Source organism: Podarcis cretensis (genome assembly GCF_951804945.1).
Source record: "Podarcis cretensis genome assembly, chromosome: 15".
NCBI classification, from domain to species: Eukaryota; Metazoa; Chordata; class Lepidosauria; order Squamata; family Lacertidae; genus Podarcis; species Podarcis cretensis.
The window spans coordinates 9,486,151-9,508,709 of record NC_137185.1 but is presented as its reverse complement, the minus strand read 5'-3'; the positions used below and the strand labels follow the sequence as shown (position 1 = coordinate 9,508,709).

At 47.5% G+C, this 22,559-nt stretch overlaps 1 protein-coding gene across 10 annotated transcripts in view; it reads right to left on the bottom strand.

Moving 5' to 3' along the window:
* RAP1GAP2 (RAP1 GTPase activating protein 2) overlaps nucleotides 1-22,559 on the bottom strand; it is a 194,404-nt gene that overhangs the window by 47,077 nt on the left and 124,768 nt on the right. For 6 of the 10 annotated variants that reach the window (XM_079955552.1, XM_079955559.1, XM_079955555.1 and 3 more), the window contains one exon: nucleotides 21,882-21,966. The exons of 2 other annotated variants lie outside the window; for them this stretch is intronic. In XM_079955552.1, the coding sequence (XP_079811678.1) occupies nucleotides 21,882-21,966 (85 nt within the window). Of the gene's footprint in view, nucleotides 1-6,234; nucleotides 6,394-17,495; nucleotides 17,946-21,881; nucleotides 21,967-22,559 lie in introns of those variants that run through there. 2 more of the 10 variants (XM_079955562.1, XM_079955558.1) reach the window with 2 other exon arrangements.

The window sequence follows — 22,559 nt, the reverse complement described above, 5'->3', positions numbered from 1 at the left end:
GTTGTGGGTTCAAATCCTCACATTGGGCAAAAGTTTCCTGCACTGTAGGGGGTTGGACTAGATGACACTTGTGGTCCCTTTCCAACTCTACAGTACTAAGACTCCAATATCCACTTCCATACATGAGCTTGGCAGAGCTGTGCCAACATCCCTGAAATTACCGTATTTTTTGCTCTATAGGACGCACCTTGTTTTAGAGGGGGAGAACAAGAAAAAAAATCTCCCCCTCTCTGCTCAGTGCCCCTTCAGCGAAGCGACAGGAGAAATGGAGCCCCTTCCATTTCTCCTGCCACTTCGCTGAAGGGGAGCTGCGCAGAGAGGGGGAGAAATTTTTTCTTCTTCTCCCCCTCTAAAACAAGGTGTGTTCAAGGTGCGTTTAGTCGCCTTCAGTGAAGGCAACCCAAAGCCTCCGGAGCGCAGCAGAACTTCCTGCTGTGCTCCTAAGGCTTCGGGTTCCTTTTGCTGAAGCCGGGAGAGCAAGACTCTCCTGGCTTCAGCGAAAGGAACCTGAAGCCTCCAGAACACAGTGGGAACTCATGCTGCGCTCCAAAGGCTTTAGGCGGCTATCCCTGAAGCCTGGAGAACAAGAGGGGTCGGTGCGCACCCCTGCAGGCTTCAGCGAAAGCAACGCGAAGCCTCCGGAGCGCGGAGGTAGCGCTCCCTCTGCGCTTCGGAGGCTCCGCATTGCTATTGCTGAAGCCAAGGAGCCTGCATTCGCTCCATAGGACACACACACATTTCCCCTTCATTTTTGGAGAGCAAAAAGTGCGTCCTATAGAGCGAAAAATACGGTACTCTGCTGCAAACCTAAGATGTGAGATTCCTGCTTCTGAAGTTCAGCGGTAGGGCATCTGCATGCATAAATCTCCAGGGAGGGCCAGGAGACATTCCCTGCCTGAAACCCTGGAGAGCTGCTGCCAGTCCGTGTAGAAAACACTGAGCTAAATGGATCAATGGGTCTGACTCATTATAAGGTGGCTTCCTATGTTCCTAAGGTTCAGCTGAGACAAAAGCGTGCCTGTTAGGACTTATCAGCATGGAGCAGCTGGTGGCGTTACCACCATTTCGCAGCAAGAAAGATACGGCAGCTTGCCAGAGCACGTGTGGCACGGCCGGTGCCTTCCGAGTTACCGTACATCCCTTGAGCCCTGCTGAGGCCAGAAATCCCGTCCCTGATAAGCAATCTCTGCCCCTAACAGGCCGGACTGGTCTCTCTGATTAATACAAACAACAAACTAGACAGACAACGAAAGCTGGGGAAGCTGAATCTAGCATAAGTGCCACCCTCCATTTCCATGCTTGCCAGTCTCAGGGAGTCAAGCGCAACAGTACTGTAGAAACCATAGAAGCATAGAGTTGGAAGGGACCCTGGGGATCATCTAGTCCAACCCCCTGCAGTGCAGGAATATGCAGCCATCCCATATGGGGATTGAACCTGCAACCTTGGCATTATCACATTCTAGCCAGGTGGCTCCTCCATCCACGCAGCCCAATCTTCAGGTAGGGCTGGAAGAGAACGCTTTCTGAAATCCCAGAGAACCACTTCCATCCTGGGTGGACAATACTGAGCTAGGTGGAACAGTGGTCTGACATAATAATAATAATAATAATAATAATAATAATAATAATAATAATAAATTTTATTTGTATCCCGCCCTCCCCGGCCAAAGCCGGGCTCAGAGCGGCTAACAACAAGTAAAAATAGCACAGCGTACATAAAATCACACAGTCAATTAATTAAAATACATTCTAAATTCAATTCAGAATCAAATTAATGGCAACCATTGGGCTAGAGTTCTATGAGGATTACAGAAGGAGAGAGGGGGTCCACCAAAGGTCTGGTGGACCAGCTCCATCTTGCAGGTCCTGAGGAAAGATGTCAAGTCCCGCAGGGCCCTAGTCTCTTGTGACAGAGCGTTCCACCAGATCAGGGCCACGGCTGAAAAAGCCCTGGCTCTGGTTGAGGCCAGCCTAACCTCCCTGTGGCGCGGGATCTCCAAGGTGTTTTGAAGACCGTAAGGTCCTCCATGGGACATACCAGGAGAGGTGGTTTCCCATGTCCCTTCTCTCCCTCTCCCTCTCCCCCATTCACATATCCATCCAACCATTCACTCACTTCTGCTTAGAGGAACACGATGGGGAACATTGGCTCAGCGTTCCTTGCAAGCTGCTCCAGCAAGCTCAGCCCTTGCACACCATGTTGCCTCCAGAGTCAACCTTCTCGATCTAAGAAATCTCACTGAAGATGACATGGGTGAGAACAATGCCAGGAGGGTGGGAGGGAGAAAAGCGGTGTAATTACGCTGACATGCCTGCCACTCAGACTCAGAGGAGCTGTCAGCTCTGCCTTTCTAGTCTGACAAGAGTTCCGACTTTTCGTTGTACTGCAATAGCATCTCATTACATGCCTCTGCAGGGTTATGAATGGGGTCCACCAGCTGTTTTGTGAATGCAGCAAACTGTGTGTTACATCAGGCCAGACTTTGGGCCATCTTGTCTATTCTGATTGGCAGTGATTCTCCAACACCTTAAGGCAGAAGACTTTCCACCTGCTGCCTGCTCCTTTTAACTGGGGATGTCAGAAATTGAACCTGGGACCTTCTCGTTTATTTTGAAGAGTTGTACCTTCCAATCGGGGACGTGGGTGGCGCTGTGGGTCAAACCACAGAGCCTAGGACTTGCCGATCAGAAGGTCAGCAGTTCGAATCCCCACAACAGGGTGAGCTCCCGTTGCTCAGTCCCTGCTCCTGCCAACCTAGTAGTTCGAAAGCATGTCAGAGTGCAAGTAGATAAATAGGTACCGCTCCGGCGGGAAGGTAAACGGTGTTTCCTTGTGCTGCTCTGGTTCGCCAGAAGTGGCTTAGTCACAGTGGCTTAGTCGGCCAGTAAAGTGAGATGAGCGCCGCAACCCCAGAGTTGGCCACGACTGGACCTAATGGTCAGGGGTCCCTGTCCCTGTCCCTGTCCCTGTCCCTGTCCCTGTCCCTTTACCTTTACCTTTACCTTTACCTTTACCTTTACCTTTACCTTTACCTTTACCTTTACCTTTACCTTTACCTTTACCTTCCAATCAAAGGATTCTCAAGTCAGCTTATAGGCAGCAGGCAATACTACAATAGAAACCTCAACAGTCTCTGTCTGCCTCTTTCTGTCTCTTTCTCTGTCTCTGTCTCTGTCTCTGTCTCTCACACAAACACAAACACAAACACACACACACAATCCAGCAACCCTTAGAGCTTTGTTGATAGACACAGACCCTCCAAGTGTCCCTACTTTCCAGGGACAGTCCCGAATTTATAGAAGCCATCCAAGTTTCTGATTTGTTGTCCGGCTTTTCCTTAGGACAGCCCTATTTTCATCTGAGAAATGTTGGAGGGTATGGAGCTATCCGACCCCTGAGCCAAGGAGATAATTAACCATACAACCTTTAGAAGACATCTGAAGGCAGCCCTTTTTTTTAAAATGTGTAATGTTTTATTATGTTTTTATACATGTCGGAAGCTGCCCAGAGTGTCTGGGACAACCCAGTTAGATGGGTGGGGAATTATTATTATTATTATTATTATTATTATTATTATTATATCGGATGTCCCCATTCTCATTGGAGAAATGTTGGAGGGTATGTAGACAGGGCCAGAGCAGTGGTGGCTGGTGCCCACTGGGACTGGTAGAGCAGAGGTAAGGGAGGTCAACAGTAAGTGGAGCCCGAGGCTATGACAGGCAGAGCCAGCTGATTCTAGTTTCATCCCTATCCCCTTCCTCCCTGCTGAGTTCTGCAAGGGCAAGACTGAGACAAAAGAGAAAGAAGGAAGTGACAGCCAAGGGTGGCCTTCTGGACTGGTTAAAAGGCAGCAGATGGGCTTGGAAGAAATAAGGCTGCTGTTGGCGGGACAGCACCCCATCTGCCCTAACGTGCCAGCTTCCACTGGCAGGCTATACAAGAAAACGCCCAACACTCACTCACCCATTTGCATGCATGGCCCAAATGCCCTTAGATCTCCAGCTGATGGTCAGGGCAGAGCTTGCTGCCTTTTGGTCCTGCAGTCCCAGCCCAGCCTGCAACTGGAGTTGAGTCTCTGACAACGGGCCAGGGGGAAACCCACCCCCTAAAGCTTCAATGGAAGTGGCTGTGCTGGTTTCCCCCTTGCCATGACATTCTTCCTGGGAAGCAGAGGGTGCAACTCTCCAGCTGATGGCAGAGGCAAGAGTGTGCATCTCTAGCATGCAAAGTATCTTTGGGTTGTTCCACCACTGAGCTATGGTTCCTCCTCAACTAGGATGCCTTACTAGAAATCTCACTCTCTAATGCACCCTTAAGAAGATCAAACCTATCCATTCTGAAGGAAATCAGCCCTGAGTGCTCACTGGAAGGACAGATCGTGAAGCTGAGGCTCCAATACTTTGGCCACCTCATGAGAAGAGAAGACTCCCTGGAAAAGTCCCTGATGTTGGGAAAGATTGAGGGCACAAGGAGAAGGGGCAACAGAGGACAAGATGGTTGGACAGTGTTCTCGAAGCTACCAGCATGAGTCTGATCAAACTGCGGGAGACAGTGGAAGACAGGAGTGCCTGGCGAGCTCTGGTCCATGGGGTCACGAAGAGTCAGACAGGACTAAATGACTAAACAACAACAACAACAATGCACCCTTCCCATGACACCAGAGGTGGTTTTTCAAGGTGCAAAACATTACGCCGGCAATTCTCATGCAGAAACTCTCTAATTACTGTAATTTCAACCCAGAATAAATGTTAGATCTTGACGACATGCCATATTGGTCACATTAAAAGGTATCAGTTGGGTTCTTGGGAACTCTGAAGGCTCTCAGAAGACAGGGAGGGAAAGCTTTGGAGAGTAGGCAAGGCCTAGCATGTGTTCCTGAAAATGTCAATTGGTCCCTCTAACCTTCCACCCAAACCATAACGCTATCTATGTTTTAGACTCAGCATACATGGTTCTCCTAACAGTTCTTGGGTACAAGGGTATTTTCCACACATATTGCACTCCAGGAGATAAGAGCCAGACAGTTCACAGCTCAGAAGGGATAATGTAAGTGGAGATTAACAATAGAGGGAGGGAGGCATGGCAAGACTTTGCAGTCCATGCTATAAACTCCACCTGCCTCTGGTGAAACCTTCAGAATTCTCAAGAATCTCTTGATTCTGAATATTCCTTTTTCCTGCTATTAACTTCAGTTCTCCCAATTTCCACATCAGCTGGTCATTTAAAAAGAAGAAGTTGTCATGAAAATTCATCAGCATTCGGGAGAGGACTTCTAATATATTTTATTTACTTATTATACACCGCTTATTTGTAATGAAACATCAAAGCAACAAAGCAATAAAATCATTGGGGAAAACAGATTAAAACATTATAAAGTGATTGAAATCAACAATAACCTAAAAACCAGATCCAAACACATGTCAACATACTACGTGTCTAATCTCTCTCTCTCTCTTTGGTGATCTTCCGTAAACATGGTTTTAATTTTGTATGCAGTTTTGCCTAATGTATGCATTTGCACAAAGCAAATTGCCCTTACAGAACGTATTTTAGTATGCAATTTACACAATTTAATTTTCATGCACACTTTGCCATGGCACATACACTTTACTCAGCCAGCAGAGTGCATTGCAGAATGAGCAGCAATACAAGTTTTGTACAATATGTTTTGGCTTGTGTGTTGCTTCTGAGAGTGCAGATTTGTAGGTTCACCTGCAATGCAAACTGAACTGAATTTCTCCCCCCCCCCCACACACACACACAACCCTAATCAAGAATTGGAGTCTGGGTTATATAGAATCCTAGAATTGTAGAGTTGGAAGTGACCTTGAGGATGGTCAAGTCCATCGCCTGCAAGGCAGGAATAAGCAGCTGTCCCATATGGGAATTGAACCTGCGACCTTGGCAGGTTATCAGCCCCATGCTCTAACCAACTATCCAGGCTTATACTCAGACCAGTGGTCCATCTAGCTCAGTATTGTCTACACTGACTGGCAGCAGCTCTCCAGGATTCCCTGAAGGAGTTTCTCCAAACCCCACCTGGAGATTCCAGTGGGGATCAAGCCTGGGAACTTCTGCTTGCAGGGCAGACACTCTATCATTGAGCTACAGCCATTCCCCTAAGGCGGCTACTTTTGTCTTGGTGCTTTTGCCAGGATCGAAGTTATTTAGCAGAGGGTCAAGCAAGCTCACTGTGCGAGCTGATTGCACGACACCTGCGGCACAACACTCACCAAAAAACTGCTAAGGAGGTCCATCATGTTTCCAATGCCCCACCAATCCACGCTAGCGTCGCATATATCTGAAACCACCGTGCGTCCTTCTGGAGAGCTCTCCTGAAGCCATACACCAGCCTGAACATCCATATAGGCTGTACTTTATCCCCCCCCCAAACATCCCTTTGTTAATATTTCTCTAAGTGAGACATTGTGCGCTTGACAGGTTAAATGGGCGTGCCAAGTCACCAGGCGAAAGCACCCAAAACAGGTTGTGCAGGAAGCACATTTTAATATTTCAAAGCAGAGAGAGAGAGAGAGAGAGGGTTGTGTTTCTTTTCCTCCCTCCCGCCTCACAATTTGGAACAGGATCAAAGGCGCCCTGTGACGTAACAATCCTCTAAATGTGGAAGGCAAATGTGCTAGTGTATTTGATATCGGGTAGAACAATGTGTGTGGAGTGGGGAGAGGGGAAAGAGTCGCTATTAAATGCAAGCCACAAAAAGAGCAAAAGGTTACCTCTGCTTCAGCAAACAGACTTGTGCAGAGTCTTGCTGTGCTCAGACTAGCGAAGACAGACCAGCTAGAAAAGGGGTAGGCAAACTAAGGCCTGGGGGCCTGATCCGGCCCAATCGCCTTCTCAGTCTGACCCGCGGATGGTCTGGGAATCAGTGTGTTTTTACACGAGTAGAATGTGTCCTTTTAATTAAAATGCATCTCTGGGTTACTTGTGGGGCATAGGAATTCGTTCATATTTATTTGTATTTTCAATATATAGTCTGGCCCCCCACAAGGTCTGAGGGAGAGTGGACCGGCCCCCTGCTGAAAAAGTTTGCTAACCCCTGAGCTAGAATAAGGACCAGGGAGAAAATGTCCCCATCTTCTCTGCCCTCTCCACAGGCTGCAAAGTTGGGGAGAGCATACACAAGGCATACACACCAAGGAGGGGTGCTCTGGGATTGTGGATCCCTCCCCCCAGGACATTCGGGGTGACGCTCCTAAAATGTTCAGCTATCGTCATTTTATTTATTCAAAAGTTGAGTTTCTAGTACCTTTACTTCATAGAATCGTAGAGCTGGAAGGGACCCCTAGGTCATCTAGTCCAACCCTCTGCAATGCAGTAATCTCAGCTAATGCATCCATGGCAGATCCATGACCAATCATTCCACCCTGCTATTCAGAAGTTCAGATATGATCTTATTGACCACAGGTGGGGGGAAACTGTGTGGAACCCCTGCAAGTAAATCGGCAGGGGAGCATGCCCCACCCCCACCCCCAATACTAATTATTACTTCACTACAAACTAGCTGGCATCCTAGCAACATTTCCTTATTAATCGTCCTTTTTATAGCACAGACTTGCAATGCTTTCAGACCACACCTGATGAGTAAACAGGAAGCCGTTCTTGGAGATCTCTTCCAACGCAATGATTCTTCGGATTAATGTGCTGCCTAATGGCACTTCTCCCATATCAAATTGCAATGGTAAGGTTTGGTGATTTTAGACACTGGACCTCGTGGTCTTATCACATGGCACCCATCAGTTCTTAATTAGGTAGGACATACCAGAATTACAGAAGCCAATCTCAGCTACTGTTTGGATCCTAGAACTTCTCAATTTTTTTCATTCTGGCATTCTGGAGTGTGTCAGGTGGCTCACACCAGAGTGCCGGACCAAATGATGCTCACTTTTCAGTCTTGCGAGACCCAAAAACAAACATCTTTTGGTCTTGCGCTCTCACGCATGTGTGAGCGTTTGGGGACCAAATAAAGGAGTGTCCTGATTTTGGTTCCCAAGATGTTGCAGGTTATGCTAACAGGGAGTGGTGGTTCAGATGACAATGTGTACGGCTTCAGTTACATCAAAATGTGGAAAGACGGCCTTGCTCACCTTCTCATTCTGTTGAGTGACACCCTGGGCAATGCCCACCACCACCAAGTCCTGCTCTGATGATGCCACCATCAAAATGACTTCTATCAACTCACCCACCAAGCCTGAACAGTGGTACCTCGAGTTACAAATGCTTCAGGTTACAGATTCTGCTAACCCAGAAATAGTGCCTTGGGTTAAGAACTTTGCTTCAGGATGAGAACAGAAATTGTGCAGCAGCAGCGCGGCGGCAGCGGGAGGCCCTATTTGCTAAAGTGGTGCTTCAGGTTAAGAACAGTTTCAGGTTAAGAACAGACCTCCAGAACGAATTAAGTTCTTAACCCGAGGTACCACTGTACTTCTTTTGGTTCCAGTTCAAATGCTGGACCTGCTTTGGAGACATTGCCCCGCTTGTGTCTGAAACCTCCCATTTCTGGAAGGTTGATGCGGCCCTGACCAAATGCAGGCATCCTTGCATCATGCCAGCCTACAGATCCGAACGCTCCTTTGGCGCAGAGGCCTGCGATCACAGTTGTGTGGAGCAATCGTTGCATGCAGACAGGTTGGTAAATTGAACATGACAGTCTCCGGGGGGCTGTTGGGCTCCTGAGATACTCCAGCCCTCTGCTGCCTGGAAATATCCCTCAACTCCCACCCACTGCAAATTGTTGGTGACAACCTGGGTTGAGGCAGCAAGCAGGCCTTTTCCCTCACTGCCTGCTGCTTTCTCAGCAATCCACTCTCTCAGAGAGGAGCTAGAGAAGGCCCTGGGGCATGGAATCTTTTCCCACCCTGTAAAACCTTCTGAGGACCACATGCCAGCGGTGGTGGTAAAAGGTAAAGGGACCCCTGAACATTAGGTCCAGTCATGACTGACTCTGGGGTTGCGGCACTCATCTTGCTTTATTGGCCGAGGGAGCCGGCGTACAGCTTCCGGGTCATGTGGCCAGCATGACTAAGCCGCTTCTGGCGAACCAGAGCAGTGCACAGAAACACCGTTTACCTTCCCGCCAGAGCAGTACCTATTTATCTACTTGCACTTTGACGTGCTTTCAAACTGTTAGTTGGGCAGGAGCAGGGACCGAGCAACGGGAGCTCACCCCGTCGCGGGGATTCGAACTGCCAACCTTCTGATCGGCAAGTCCTAGGCTCTGTGGTTTAACAAATATGAAGCAAATATGAAGTTTGCCTTTGTGTCATAGCCTAATTTCTTCACACAGTGTATCCTCCAAGTGTCCCGATTTTCCAGGGACACCTTGTTAGAAAAGGCCTCTCAAAGTCAGACACTAGGTGCCAGCTGGCACACTTTCAGTTCATTGTTGATTATTCTTTCACTCCCTCTCCCCCTCACCCAAAGAAACACACATTGTGCACTGAAGGTGCTTAAAAGATTTAACAGTTTGCTGCTACATTGCAACCAGGGGAAAGAATTTGGGAATCTTTTCTACAAGCTGAGCATGATACAGGTGAGAGTAATCCCTCTTCTCCTTGCCGGAGAGCGCCAGAAAGTATTAGAAAAGCAGACGGAAAGCAAAATTCCCTTACTTATTAGGAATGGCCTGGAGCATTGTGAGGGGAACTGCAGATCCAGCTAAGCTTGTTCTGAGCATGGCTGCAAGGACACAAGGGTGGGGGGCCTCTTTTGCCAATTTCCAGCTGGGCAGTTAGGTAGTTTTAGACTCTGCATGCACTGGTTTAAATGGCCACCCACTTTAGATGCAAAAGGCATTTTGTTAAGTTGTGGATGAACATATCAGACAACACAGCGATTCTTCAAACAGCTCTTGTTTATTCACAGGCCAGAACAGAACTGAACTGAAGGGTTCAGCCAGTCTGCTTATATAGAGCTCCACTACAACGCAACAGTAACCACTTTCTGTAACTATCCAATCACTGATCGTCACTTTCAATCCCTTATTTGCATATGTGGACCTGAGTGACAACTATCTACAGTATCTCCCTGCTGTCCCAGGGTGAGAACTTCAGTACGTAACACATTGCTTTGCTTTCTTCAAAGGCAGATGGCAGCCCTGTTGTATTTGACGATTCTCCTGCTCATCCTGCTGATATTTTAGACTTTGGACTAGGGGATAGGGGCTCTTTCATTGGAAAGATGTGTATTTTACCACTACTTCTTCAAAATCTGGTAAGCCACGTCTTTTGCATTTGTGGACCCTCCTGCTTATACGGATAAGCAGGGCATATCAAGAGGTTTAAGTCCTGTAGAACCATAGAATTGTAGAGTTGGAAGGGACCACAAGGGTCATCTAGTCCAACCCCCTGCGATGCAGGAATCTTTTGCCCAGTGTGGGACTCGAACCCAGAACCCTGGAATTAAGAGCCTTGTGTTCTACTGACTCAGCGATTGTCTTCCATTTCTGGGCTAAAGATGTTGTGTTCTTGAGCATGATGCTGAATAGTCCTCAGTTTAGGGTGGTTTGTTTCAATACCCCACCCTTTGTACTCTCCTCACCCCCTTTTCGGTAAATGTTATTTTACTTGTATAGGGCTCACCTTCCTTCCCCACCCCTTATTATTAATAATAATAAATTTTTTAAATGGCAAAAAAAATCTGTTTAAAAAAACAAATCTGTTTTAAAAAAGACTTGAGCCTCTGCCTTAAGCCTTCAAAACAGGACAAGGTGCAAATTTAAATAAGTAAATATTTATGAAAACTGCTCTTAAGGCAGTGTTCCACCGCTGCACATGTTATGGTCTCGAAATTTACGAGGAATAATAAAAAGCGAAACAGCAGCTCAGATGCACTGAGGCTATTTCAGCTCCCCCTATGGAAGGTCATTAAAATTTCAGCTTTCTATCAGAAACATCGTTAAAGCAAACGGGGAGAAGGAGGAGCAATCCACATTGGGATTAATTTGTTTGTTTTGCGCTTCTAAAGAGATTGTATAATAATATGCACAGACACTCTCAATTCACCCACTGTCGACTCATAGAATTAAGAACTCGTCAGGGAGGTCCTGCGAAAAAAGGATGTAATTGGATTGCAGCAACAACATAGTCTTAGGAGACTAAGTGACTTGCCACCCCCTTGCTTGCAAGTGTACACAACATCCATTGAGCGGAGGTAAAAGTTTTTTTTCCGTTTCATGCTTTTCTGTCTCCCAAAATAAGTTATGGCAACAATAATGCACCCCAAATGTAGACTGATGGAAACAGCTCCAGTCAAATTCTCCAGAGCAACCTAGTCATGTGCCTGGGTACAAATAAATACATGAAGTGCTGGCAATCATTTTGCCAGATCCTTGAGGTGTAGGGGAAGGGGTTTCAGAGGGTGGGAAATAACTGCAAAATTAGTACAGCCAACAACCAATTTACACACGTCCAATTGACGCGCAACCATGTACATGCACATTGCATCGAACCAAGAACTTACTTTAAAAATTGGGAAAATGATGCTAGAAGAGCCTAAAAAATTAAAGGACTCTTGACAGTTAAGTCCAGTCACAGACGACTCTGGGATTGTGGCGCTCATCTTGCTTTACTGGCCGAGGGAGCCGGCGTTTGTCCGCAGACAGTTTTTCAGGGTCATGTTGCCAGCATGACTAAGCCGCTTCTGGCGCAACGGAACACCGAAACCAGAGCAGTGCACGGAAACGCCATTTACCTTACCGCCAGAGCGGTACCTATTTATCTACTTGCACTTTTTGGCATGCTTTTGAACTGCTAGGTTGGCAGGAGCTGGGACTGAGCAATGGGAGCTCACCCCATCACGGGGATTCAAACTGCCGACCCTCTGATTGGCAAGCCCAAGAGGCTCAGTGGTTTAGACCACAGCACCACCCTAGAAAGGGCAAAAAAACTGAGGTTCATTTATTTTCCCAAGTCCTCATGAAAAGCTGTCAGCAGATCTCTCCTAACACGCTCATTCGTGTGCAGTTTTGCCTATTGTCTACATTTTCGCAAAGCATTTTTTCCTAAAGTAGCAAATTTTTAATAGAATCTAAGCTGACCTTAGATGATCTGTTTCATAGAATCATAAACTTGGAAGGGACCCCTTTGGGCATCTAGTTTTTTGTGTGTGTTATGTTCACCAGGATATGCATTCCCTCCCCCCCAAATAAATGATTTACCAGCATTTCACTGCAAATCTCCCCAGATAAGCACGTTTTAGCATGCAGCTTTGGCGAGTTTTAAGGCCAGGGCTCATTCAGGTGGAAAGCCAAGATATATATATTCAATAAATAATAATGTAGTAATAATAAATAATGTTATGGCACACATTTTTGCAAGCAAACCCCAAGGTTTGCAGAAGCACAATTGGAGGGGAAGCCTAAGGAGGAAAAACAAAACAAAACAGCCCTATGCAGATTGAGTGTCCTTTGTGGCAAATGGATGCTGGTTGGTTGTCCAGGAGGGGGTGAAAACAATAAGGGAGGAGGAATAGAATGGAGTGTCCTGAAGGAGGGCATCAACGAGTGACTGGCAGCACAGTCTGACACATGCATATCTAATCTTGAGCCCAATGTGGCTTACTCACAGACAGTGGAATCTGACCAATTTGGGCAAAGGGGGGGAAACCCAGGCAGATGGGCAGGGTAGAAATAATAGATGATGATGATGATGATGATGATGATTAACCTCTGTCTTCCCTCAGGCACCCCCACTGCCACCTGCCTCCCTTCTTGCTTACAACCAATCAGGGGGGCAGCCCTGCCTGTCAGCGGCTCTGGCGCCATCTGCTGTTAGGCTCCTGCCCCACCAGTCTCAAAAGGTACCAGCCACCACCGCTCCCAGGTAAGTGGGTACAGGATTGCCCTTTCATACACTGAACAGGAGGACTCCGCATTGGTTGCTGTTCACAACGGGAAGCCTCAGTCATATTGTGTTACATCTTCTAAAAATTATATTGTATTATGTGGTAAACCACCCTGTGATCCTTGGATGAAGGCAGGATAGATGATGATGATGATGACAACAACAACAACAGCAGCAACAACAGCAGCAGCAGCAACAACAACAGCAACAGCAACAGCAACAGCAACAACAACAACACCTATTTAAGCATTTCTTCAGAAGAGGTTCCACAGGCAACACCTCAAAAGTTGTTGTTTTTTAAAGAAATGTGGGGAATCTTTTGACCCCCCCCCCCGGGGCAGACTTTGGTAATATGGCGTCCTGAGTGAGAGGGGAAAATTGGCTCCCCACCCTTAAATATTTGTACCAGAGAGGAATGGCAAACCAAGCTATTTGGAGTATGCCAAAATGGCCAAATTGGCTGGAAAGCTCAAGAACCAAGAAGATAAAAGCTTCAATAAAGAATGGGGGGAAATATAATTTATTTAGGAGACCACTTTAAGCAGATGAAAACATTATCAGGATTCTAATAACACTTGTAATGGAGCAAATACCATGGATAATATGGAGAGATATAAAACATGGATTATGAAATAATAGGCAGTTGTAAAAAGTTGTCAATAGAACCCATTGAGGGGATGGTGAGAAGTCTGGAGATTCAGAGAAATCTCTAAATATGGATCTGTATTTTGAATTGTTATAATTCTACACTTGGAAAATCAAAGAAAAATTATTTTTAAAAAAATGTTTCTTTTTTTCATAATAATTCATTTTGGTACAGCTGCTTTTTAGGGATCTTTTCAGTAGGTACCCATATAAGCATTATTACAGTGGTACCTCGGGTTACAGATGCTTCAGGTTACAGAGGCTTCAGGTTACAGACTCCGCTAACCCAGAAATAGTACCTCGGGTTAAGAACTCTGCTTCAGGATGAGAACAGAAATTGTGCTCCGGCGGCGCGGAAGCAGCAGGAGGCCCCATTAGATAAAGTGGTGCTTCAGGTTAAGAACACAGCCAGTGTGGTGTAGTGGTTAAGAGCAGTGGGCTCGTAATCTAGTGAACTGGGTTCGATTCCCCGCTCCGCCACATGCAGCTGCTGGGTGACCTTGGGCTAGTCACACTTCTCTGAAGTCTCTCAGCCCCACTCACCTCACAGAGTGTTTGTTGTGGGGCAGGAAGGGAAAGGAGAATGTAAGCTGCTTTGAGACTCCTTCGGGTAGTGATAAAGCGGGATATCAAATCCAAATCCAAACAGTTTTCAGGTTAATCCAGAACCAATTAAGTTCTTAACCCGAGGTACCACTGTATTATCATTATGATGGTGGTGCTGATGTTGCACCCCCTCTGCCCACAGCACCCTAAACCCGGAGCTGACTCCTGATGCTGCTGAACTACAACTTCCATCATCCCTGGCCAGTGGCCATGCTTCATGGGAGTTCTGGTTCAGCCACACTGGCTGAGCCTAAGGTTCCCCACAGCTATTTTGAACCTTCTGTTCTCTCTGTATATATTACTGCTCTCCTGACTCTTTTGGCTGCTCAGTCGGGCAGGAGTAAACTTGGCCTCTTGTAGATATTTATCTTCCAGTAGCTGCTTAAGGACATTGGGGCAGGGGGAGGTAGCACTGGGTTCCTTCCCAACTCCTTGTGCAACTAGTTTGGCCAGTCTCTCTCCCTTCAAGTACCACTTCCGCCAGCATTCCTCTCTAGGCATGTGCAAAAGGCACTTTGTCACCTTCCTGGGCAACTTCCTGGGGCCCACAGGCAGAACACTGAAAGTAAACTTCAGCTGAACTGTATTCTATACGTTTTGGAAAGTTGTCTGTCTGTCCATCTGTTCTCCGCATGCAGGCACCCCTGAAGATGCCATCACCAAATTTGGCATGGTGGTTCCTAAGATCCAGGAGTCGGTTTGGGTCTAGGTTTTGGCAGTGCTATTTCTCAAGAAAAAGAGGTGCCAGAACTCACCATGAAGACCTCCCTTGTTCTCTTATAACTGAGTTCCAGTAAATTTTGGCTGAAAAATAGCCCTGGGTTTCGGTACATAGCTGTCAACTTTCAGATTTGAAAATAAGGGCTCAGCAGCCTCACCTGTCCCGGGGAAAGTCTACGGGATATCTAACAATCCAGGAGAGCAGCAGAAAGCAGCGGGAAATGGCGCTGGAATAAGGGAATTTCCCGCAAAAAAGGGAAGGTTGACAGCTATGTTTCGGTACCACCAAACGCCATTTTGAATCAAAGTGGCAGTTGGAGCCTTTCAAAACTGCACTGCGAATCCAGAATGTCCCCGTAAAATTGAGGCAGTTGGAGGGTATGAGAGCCCACCACCTCTCAGTGGAATCTCTCCCAGTGTAAAGCCGCTCATTCCACCAGGAAGTTCTTGCTATCATTCATCCAAAACCTGCTTCCTTGCCTTTACTGCCTCTTGGTCCTAGTTCTGCCTTCTGGAGCAGTGGAAAGCAAGCCTGCTCCCTCTCCCCCTCCCACAAAAAAATTCAACATGGCATCACTTCCTGTTTTAATGAAAACAAGATCTGGGTCACTTCGATGCCCCAATCAAAGTTCTTCTCCTCAGTCAGTCTGTCTGTCTCCCTTAAATAAAGTGGTGTGGAGGGGAGCAAGGGGTGGAGCCTCTCCGTGAGACCACTACCATGGCTATGAGGGGCACCAAGGGCACGTGGGGGCTGAAGAATGGCCATTGTTGGCTCTGGCTTGCTTTGTTTTGCCACTGCATCCCTGCCCCAGCCTGTGAGGAGGAGGCGCAGTAGGGGAGGTAGACAGGAAGGATGACACTAATGTAGAATATGTCCTTATTCTGATCTGAGGAATGTTGGGGGGGGGTCTGCCTTTGGGGCATCTGGTTGGCCCCTGCGAGAACAGAATGCTGGATTAGATGAGCCATTGGCTTTCATTCTTACCTGTTTCTCCAGCACACTATCTGTGACCCCCTGTTTCACAATGGGCTCCTTACACAAGTCAGCTCCTCCCAGTCTCTTCTATGAAATGGGCATCGTCATCATCGTAGGCATAATCAGCGGCAGAGCAAGCCGATCGGGCACTGGGGGCACGGACACCTGCCTGCGGGGTGGGGCTAGCTGGGGCAGGGCTTCTGAGGAGTCTGCCTGCCTCCTCCCACTCAGCCGCCCTACAGCTGAGGGGGAGGCGGCGGGTGGACTGTTTGGGGCAGCGTGGAGCCTGCGGGAGCCCAAGCCACCGCATCACTCCCAGGAAAGACACGTGGCTCGGGCACGCTGCAGACCCCGTGGTGAGTGCCACCCAGCATTTTGTCACCCCCCTCAGTGGTGACATCCAGGGCGGAAGGCCCCCACTGCACCCCCTTCCTCTGCCTCTGGGCATTATCTCACTGGTTTAAAGTAGGGATCAGGGAAAATCTGTTAAGAGTTGCGTTCATAGCAGTACAGTGGTACCTTGGGTTACGAACTCAATTCATTCCGGAGGTCCGTTCTTAACCCAAAACTGTTCTTAACCTGAGGTGCGCTTTCGCTAATGGGGGCTGCCACTGCCACCAGGCTGCCGGTGTGCAATTTTCATTCTCATCCTGGGGCAAAGATCTCAACCCGAGGTACTACTTCCGGGTTAGTGGAGTTTGTAACCCGAAGCGTTTGTAACCCGAGGTACCACTGTAGTCAGCAGAGTAAGAGCTTGAGGTGAATTGTGCCCCCTTTCTGTCCCTGTTCTCCCCTGTCTTTCCCCCTCCTGGTCACCCAAATGAAATCATAAAAAATAGGATGAGGATTGTGTGCCGGCCTGGGGGTGTAGGTTACCAGCCCCCTGATTGGAACGACGTGGGGAAACATTTGTTTACCTCTGCTAAAATGTTGGGTAGGCTTCAAACAGAAACACAAATGAAATTGGCACAGGGCTTACCTTTCACAAGACACTAAGTCAGCAACGAATGCCTGGCGCTGGGGGTGTTCAACACTGCAGCTGCCAGCTGAGATCCCTCCCCAAGCTCGTCAAGGCCTAGGGCCCAGACTTGCAGCCTGCAAGGAATCCACACTGAACGGGTTCATTGCATCCTGCTCTCTACACATTTCGGCCAGGCGAACAGAGCAGCCGCTCTCGAGCCGAAGGTGTGGGTTCTGTGAGGAAGCCCTCCCAGGTGACGTGGACAAACCCTTTGAGCATTTGTTCTCTCATTACCTAGTTATCACCTCTCTGCTCTCCTCCTGCCTCCGAGATAGGGAGCCAGCAGGCTTGCTTTAAAATAAACCTCAAAAAAAAAGGTCGGCAATGTGTGATTAACTTAATGTGATAAGAAGCCCAGAGAACTCGGGAAGGAGTGATTGGCAAAAGGTGACAAACAACTCCCTGCCGGGATTAATTTACCGTTTCGCGGACTGACAAGGCAGCTCATTATTACACCCAATTATTTATTCTGCCTCAGCCAGAAAGGCTCGAGGAGCGCCACGCTGGGAATAAATTGCAGGCCGCTTTCGCTTGCAGGTGCAGAGCAGGAGAGAGGCACAACATTTCGGGCTGTGCTGAGATTTTCCCCCCAGGCTTTATGTTTTCCACAGACCATTTTGGGGAGAGGTGCAGGACCTTTTATAGAGAAATCGGGCTATTACTTACAGGTTTCTGTCATTTCCAGGTGGTGAAGGGGTTCAAGACAGTCTGCGGAGAACGATCATGGGCTTTGTGCTTTTTGAAGAGCAATGGGCCATTTCGGAGTAAGGCTGCCAGGAAGGCAGGGATATTTTTCCTGCAAATTTGCAATTCTGTCTTCTCCCTTGGCAGACCATTTGCCAGCTTATTATGGGAAGGCCATTTGGAGCTTCTGGAGCTGCTTTTCAGATTGCATTTTTTAAAAGGTAGAAGGTGGTTCATATACAGTGTCTGCATAAAGTGTGTTTCATCACTTCCTCCATCATTGGAAGTGAAAACAACCCGCGAAGCTGTGCCGTCTGGAGCCTCCAACGAAACCAAAAATCACACTAATCCCTCCTCATGTGGATTAACATAAAAGGCTTCTGTATTATCCTTGTGAGATAAGACAGAACAGCAAAGAGAGGCTGGGCCTTCTCTGTCTTTATATGTTGTGGTGCTTTCCTTGGTATAAAAGCTCCAACCCAAAAGGAAGAGGGGAAGTGGTGGCTGAGGCCTATTGGGGTTGGTGGGGAGAAGGTTGGAAGGACAACTGTAGATAGAGACAGAGCCAATGACAGGTCAGGACAACTAATTCTATTTTTGCCTCCCTCCTCCTCCTTCCTGCTGAGTTCTACAAGGGCAACACTGAGACTAAGGCAGGGGCAGTCAACCTTTTTATACCTACCGCCCACTAATGCATCTTTCTTGATGGTGAAATTTCCTTACCGCCCACCAGTGCTCGATGGAAGGAGGATTCAGCTTGTACCATAGAACCCCCTACCGCCCACCTAGAATCCTGAAACGCCCACTAGTGGGCAGTAGGGACCAGGTTAAACTAGGAAGGAAGTTGACAGTCCGGCTCCAACCCCTTGACTGGTTGTAAGGAAGAAGGCAGCCAGGTGGGGGCTGGCTGAAGTCAGCCTAAGCTTGATGGGGCAGTGCCTTATTGGTGTAGAAACCCAGTCAGATGGGCAGGGGTACAATTATTACTATTACTATTATTATTATTATTCCTAATGCACCAGTCTGTATGGGAGGAGGAGGAGGAGGAAAACCCCGTTCTAACAAGGAATGATCCTTGATTCGGGATGCAACAAGGCAGCATCCCAAGCTGTGTTCATCACAATCAGCACGTAATTTTGACGGAAGGGAAATGTCGAAAACAATACAGAAAGCAAAGTAATTATTTACTGAACGTTTGCAGACTGAAAAAACAACAGTAGCAAATTCAACTCCTATTTGCTTTTGCGATTTCCATTCCTGGCCTCAGACAAAACATGCAAATTACGGCAAGTCATGCTCTTGTTTCTGTAAATGTTCTCTGACATCCCTGCCCGAGATGTATGTTGCTTTCTTACATCGTCCAAAAAGTAATTGCATAGCATGCCCAAATTCAATTTGTACAGTGGTATCTCGTGTTACGTACTTAATCCGTTCCGGAGGTCCGTTCGTAACAGGAAACCGCTCGTAAAATGAGGCACGCTTTATCTAATGGCACCTTCCGCTGCTGCTGCACTGCTGGAGCGTGAATTCCGCTCACATCCCGGGGCAAAGGTTGCAGCAAGGGGCATCTACTTCCAGGTTAGCAGAGCACGTAACCCACGGTATTCGTAAGGGGGACAATACGAAACACGAGGTACCACTGTACTGATGATCCAGCCTGAACATCATCTCATTCATTTTCCTAAGCATTTTACATATTGGAGGCTACATTCTCTAGAAGATCTAGCGCTGACAGCAGTTGACATTACTGATTGTACCATTTTGTAAGGGGAGGGCAGATGTCCCACCCCAGCAGAGTTTATAGAGGGCGCCAATTGGACTGGAGGAAAGGCCTAACACCTCTCCCAAAACACCACTTCCCTCATCTTCAAAGCAGCCCCTGAGGCTGCCTCTTAGTGAAACAAATCACATTTACCTCGAGTTAAGTACTTTATTCGTTCTGGAGGTCCCTTCTTAACCTGAAACTGTTCTTAACCTGAAGCACCACTTTAGCTAATGGGGCCTCCTGCTGCCGCTGTGCCGCCGGAGCACAATTTCTGTTCTCATCCTGAAGCAAAGTTCTTAACCCGAGGTACTATTTCTGGGTTAGCGGAGTCTGTAACCTGCAGTGTCTGTAACCTGAAGCATGTGTAACCCAAGGTACCACTGTACTTTGGCCCTTACCTTGAGGGGGGGGGCTGATCTAACCAACCTGCTCACCTCCCTTCCAAGCCGTTCCTGGAATTTGGGCTTCTAGATCCAGACACAGCAAGTAGATCTTCAGCTCCCATATGGAATTGGTTTTTTTTTAAAAAAAGCAAGCAGGTGGCGATCCTATTTCCAACCATTTGTGGATGGCAGTGAGTGATTCCTACAGTTGCTAGGCAACAGCAGCATCCTTTCTCCCCCCCCCCCGAAAAGAACAAAAATGCAAACAAACAGTGGAGCTCTTTGTACAGTCTTTGAAGGAGGGAAGAACTCAAGGAATCATCTTGTGGTTGCTTAGGAACTCCAGAGCAGGCTTCTGATAACATCTGGGCATCCTGGAAATATTTGATCAATGCTCCCTGCAGTTGCCAAGACCTTCCTGCTAAGCTTTTTAGCTCTCTGATCCTGCAGGAATAATTTAGTCAGTGGTCTATCTAAAGCAGCCATCGGCAACCTAGTGCCTTCCAAGTGTTTTGGACCACAACTCCCATCAGCTCATGGAAACTGTGGTCCAAGGGTTCCACCCAATGCTAGCCCTACTCAGAGTGGAGCCACTGGAGTTAATGGAAGCGACTCACTTAGGCACACAGATGTTAATGGGTCTACTCTGAGTAGGACTTAGTCGGCAACAACCCCCAACAGCTGAAGGACAACAGGTCGGTGAAAACTGATCTCAAGTACTGGAAGCAAGCAGTGCCTGATGGAAGAGGACTTCTTCATAGTGCCCCACCTCCTGCTTTGACCCCCAACTATTCAGTGGTATCTCATACCTTCCAACACGACATGCCCCAAATCCAGGAAGCCATCTTCTGGGTCTGCAAGCCTGTGCAAGTCACGTGACCCACGTTTCATCATGCCCCCCAAGTGCTTTCTTCAAGAACAGCACCCAAAAACACGTGTTTTGGACCACCATGCCCCCAAAAAATGCAGTCCAAAATCATGCAAGATTGTGGCGGCCATTTTGGCCACTGTCCTTTCAAAATAAAAAACAGGATGTCCCATTTTATTTCTGGGGCAGTTGACAGGTATGGTATTTGTATCCTTGCCGAAATCTTCTCGCTCGTTGGAAAAGGGCTTTTATCACTTGATTTCCAACACATTCTGCTGCATTTATACATGAGGTCACTAGTCTGGCAATAATGGAAGAAACAAGCTTTTCCACCTCATAGATATATGGTAGTCTTTACCATTGATTCCAATTTTGTGGCAACTGCAGCTTCTGCATTGTGTTTCTTCATTCCTTATGCATACAATGTATATGTGAGCCCACATCTGCATTGGCATACCACCAGCTCTCGAAGCCACACCTGTTTAGCTATTCCCCTGAACTTGAACTTCCTGGTACAACTGCTTGAATTGCTCTTTTAACTGTTTTGTTATTTTTTTAAATGGGCTTCTTTGATTGTATATTTTATATCCAGGTATCTTTAATGTTGGGACGCAGGTGGCGCTGTGGGTTAAAGCCTCAGCGCCTAGGACTTGCCGATCGAAAGGTCGGCGGTTCGAATCCCTGCGGCGGGGTGCGCTCCCGCTGCTCGGTCCCAGCGCCTGCCAACCTAGCAGTTCGAAAGCACCTCCGGGTGCAAGTAGATAAATAGGGACCGCTTACCAGCGGGAAGGTAAACGGCGTTTCCGTGTGCGGCTCTGGCTCGCCAGAGCAGCGATGTCACGCTGGCCACGTGACCCGGAAGTGTCTCCGAACAGCGCTGGCCCCTGGCCTCTTAAGTGAGATGGGCGCACAACCCCAGAGTCTGTCAAGACTGGCCCGTACGGGCAGGGGTACCTTTACCTTTTATCTTTAATGTTAGAATTGTTGTATGGCCTGCTCTTATTGTGTTTGAATTTTACCATGCTTGTTAACTGCTTAGGAGTCATTGTAAGTTGTATATAAATCAATGAAATTACTTATCATCATTATTATTATTATCATCATTAAGATTACTATTAAACATAATAATAATATGCACTTTCACATTACCTTCCCTGGGCCTTTCAAGAATGCAACGCTGGAAGGAAGCGACGCAAAGACTATATCAACTCTTAGGCTAGATGTGACTGCAACAGATAAGCCGAACCGTTCTGCTCCAATATAACTGCAAGATCCTGCAGTTGGGGCAGTGCCCAGCCATGCAAATAACACATGCGACACACCGGCCATAATGCATCCTATAAGCCGCTTACCTTCATGCTTGGCGGAGCAGTGAGCGGTGGAGATAAGGGTCTCTCTGGAGCTGCCATATCTGTGCTGTTCAACACGTCTTGTTTCCTGTAATACAAGGAGAAATTGATCTTAACGTTTTCGTTCCTGGCCTTTTAAAGGGCGCAGAAAACCCCAAAGAGAAAAAGAAGGGGAAACTTTTGAGAATTCTGAACCCAAAAAAGTTCTCCATTCTATTATTTTTAAGAGAGAGGGAGGGGGGGAGAGAATAACCCTAGTTCTTGAGAGAATTCATATTGATCCTTTGTTTTATCCAATTATTTATGGCCCCTAAAAGCAGAGAAGGTCTTTCATTGGGGCATCCAAAGTAGGGAACATCAACAGAGCCTATACCTGCTATGTAAGTTGCAGGTAAAATCCATTCCAGGTAATTTCTATTAGTGGGCTAAGCTGAGGGTTAGCTATATAGAGCTGGGTTTCTATGGCAACACTCTTGCAAAAAAAAAATTCCCTCCCTCCCCACCCCCCCCCACCCTCTGCCCCACTCTTCCTTGTCCCCAGTTTCTCCATCTGGTCTTATCTATTGACTCTGTAATGTTTGCTCATATCTTTCTCGCTCGACAGAAAGGACACGATGCACAGCAGAACAGATGCTGATCACGATTATGCCAGATCACCGCCAGGGAATCACACAAAAAAGG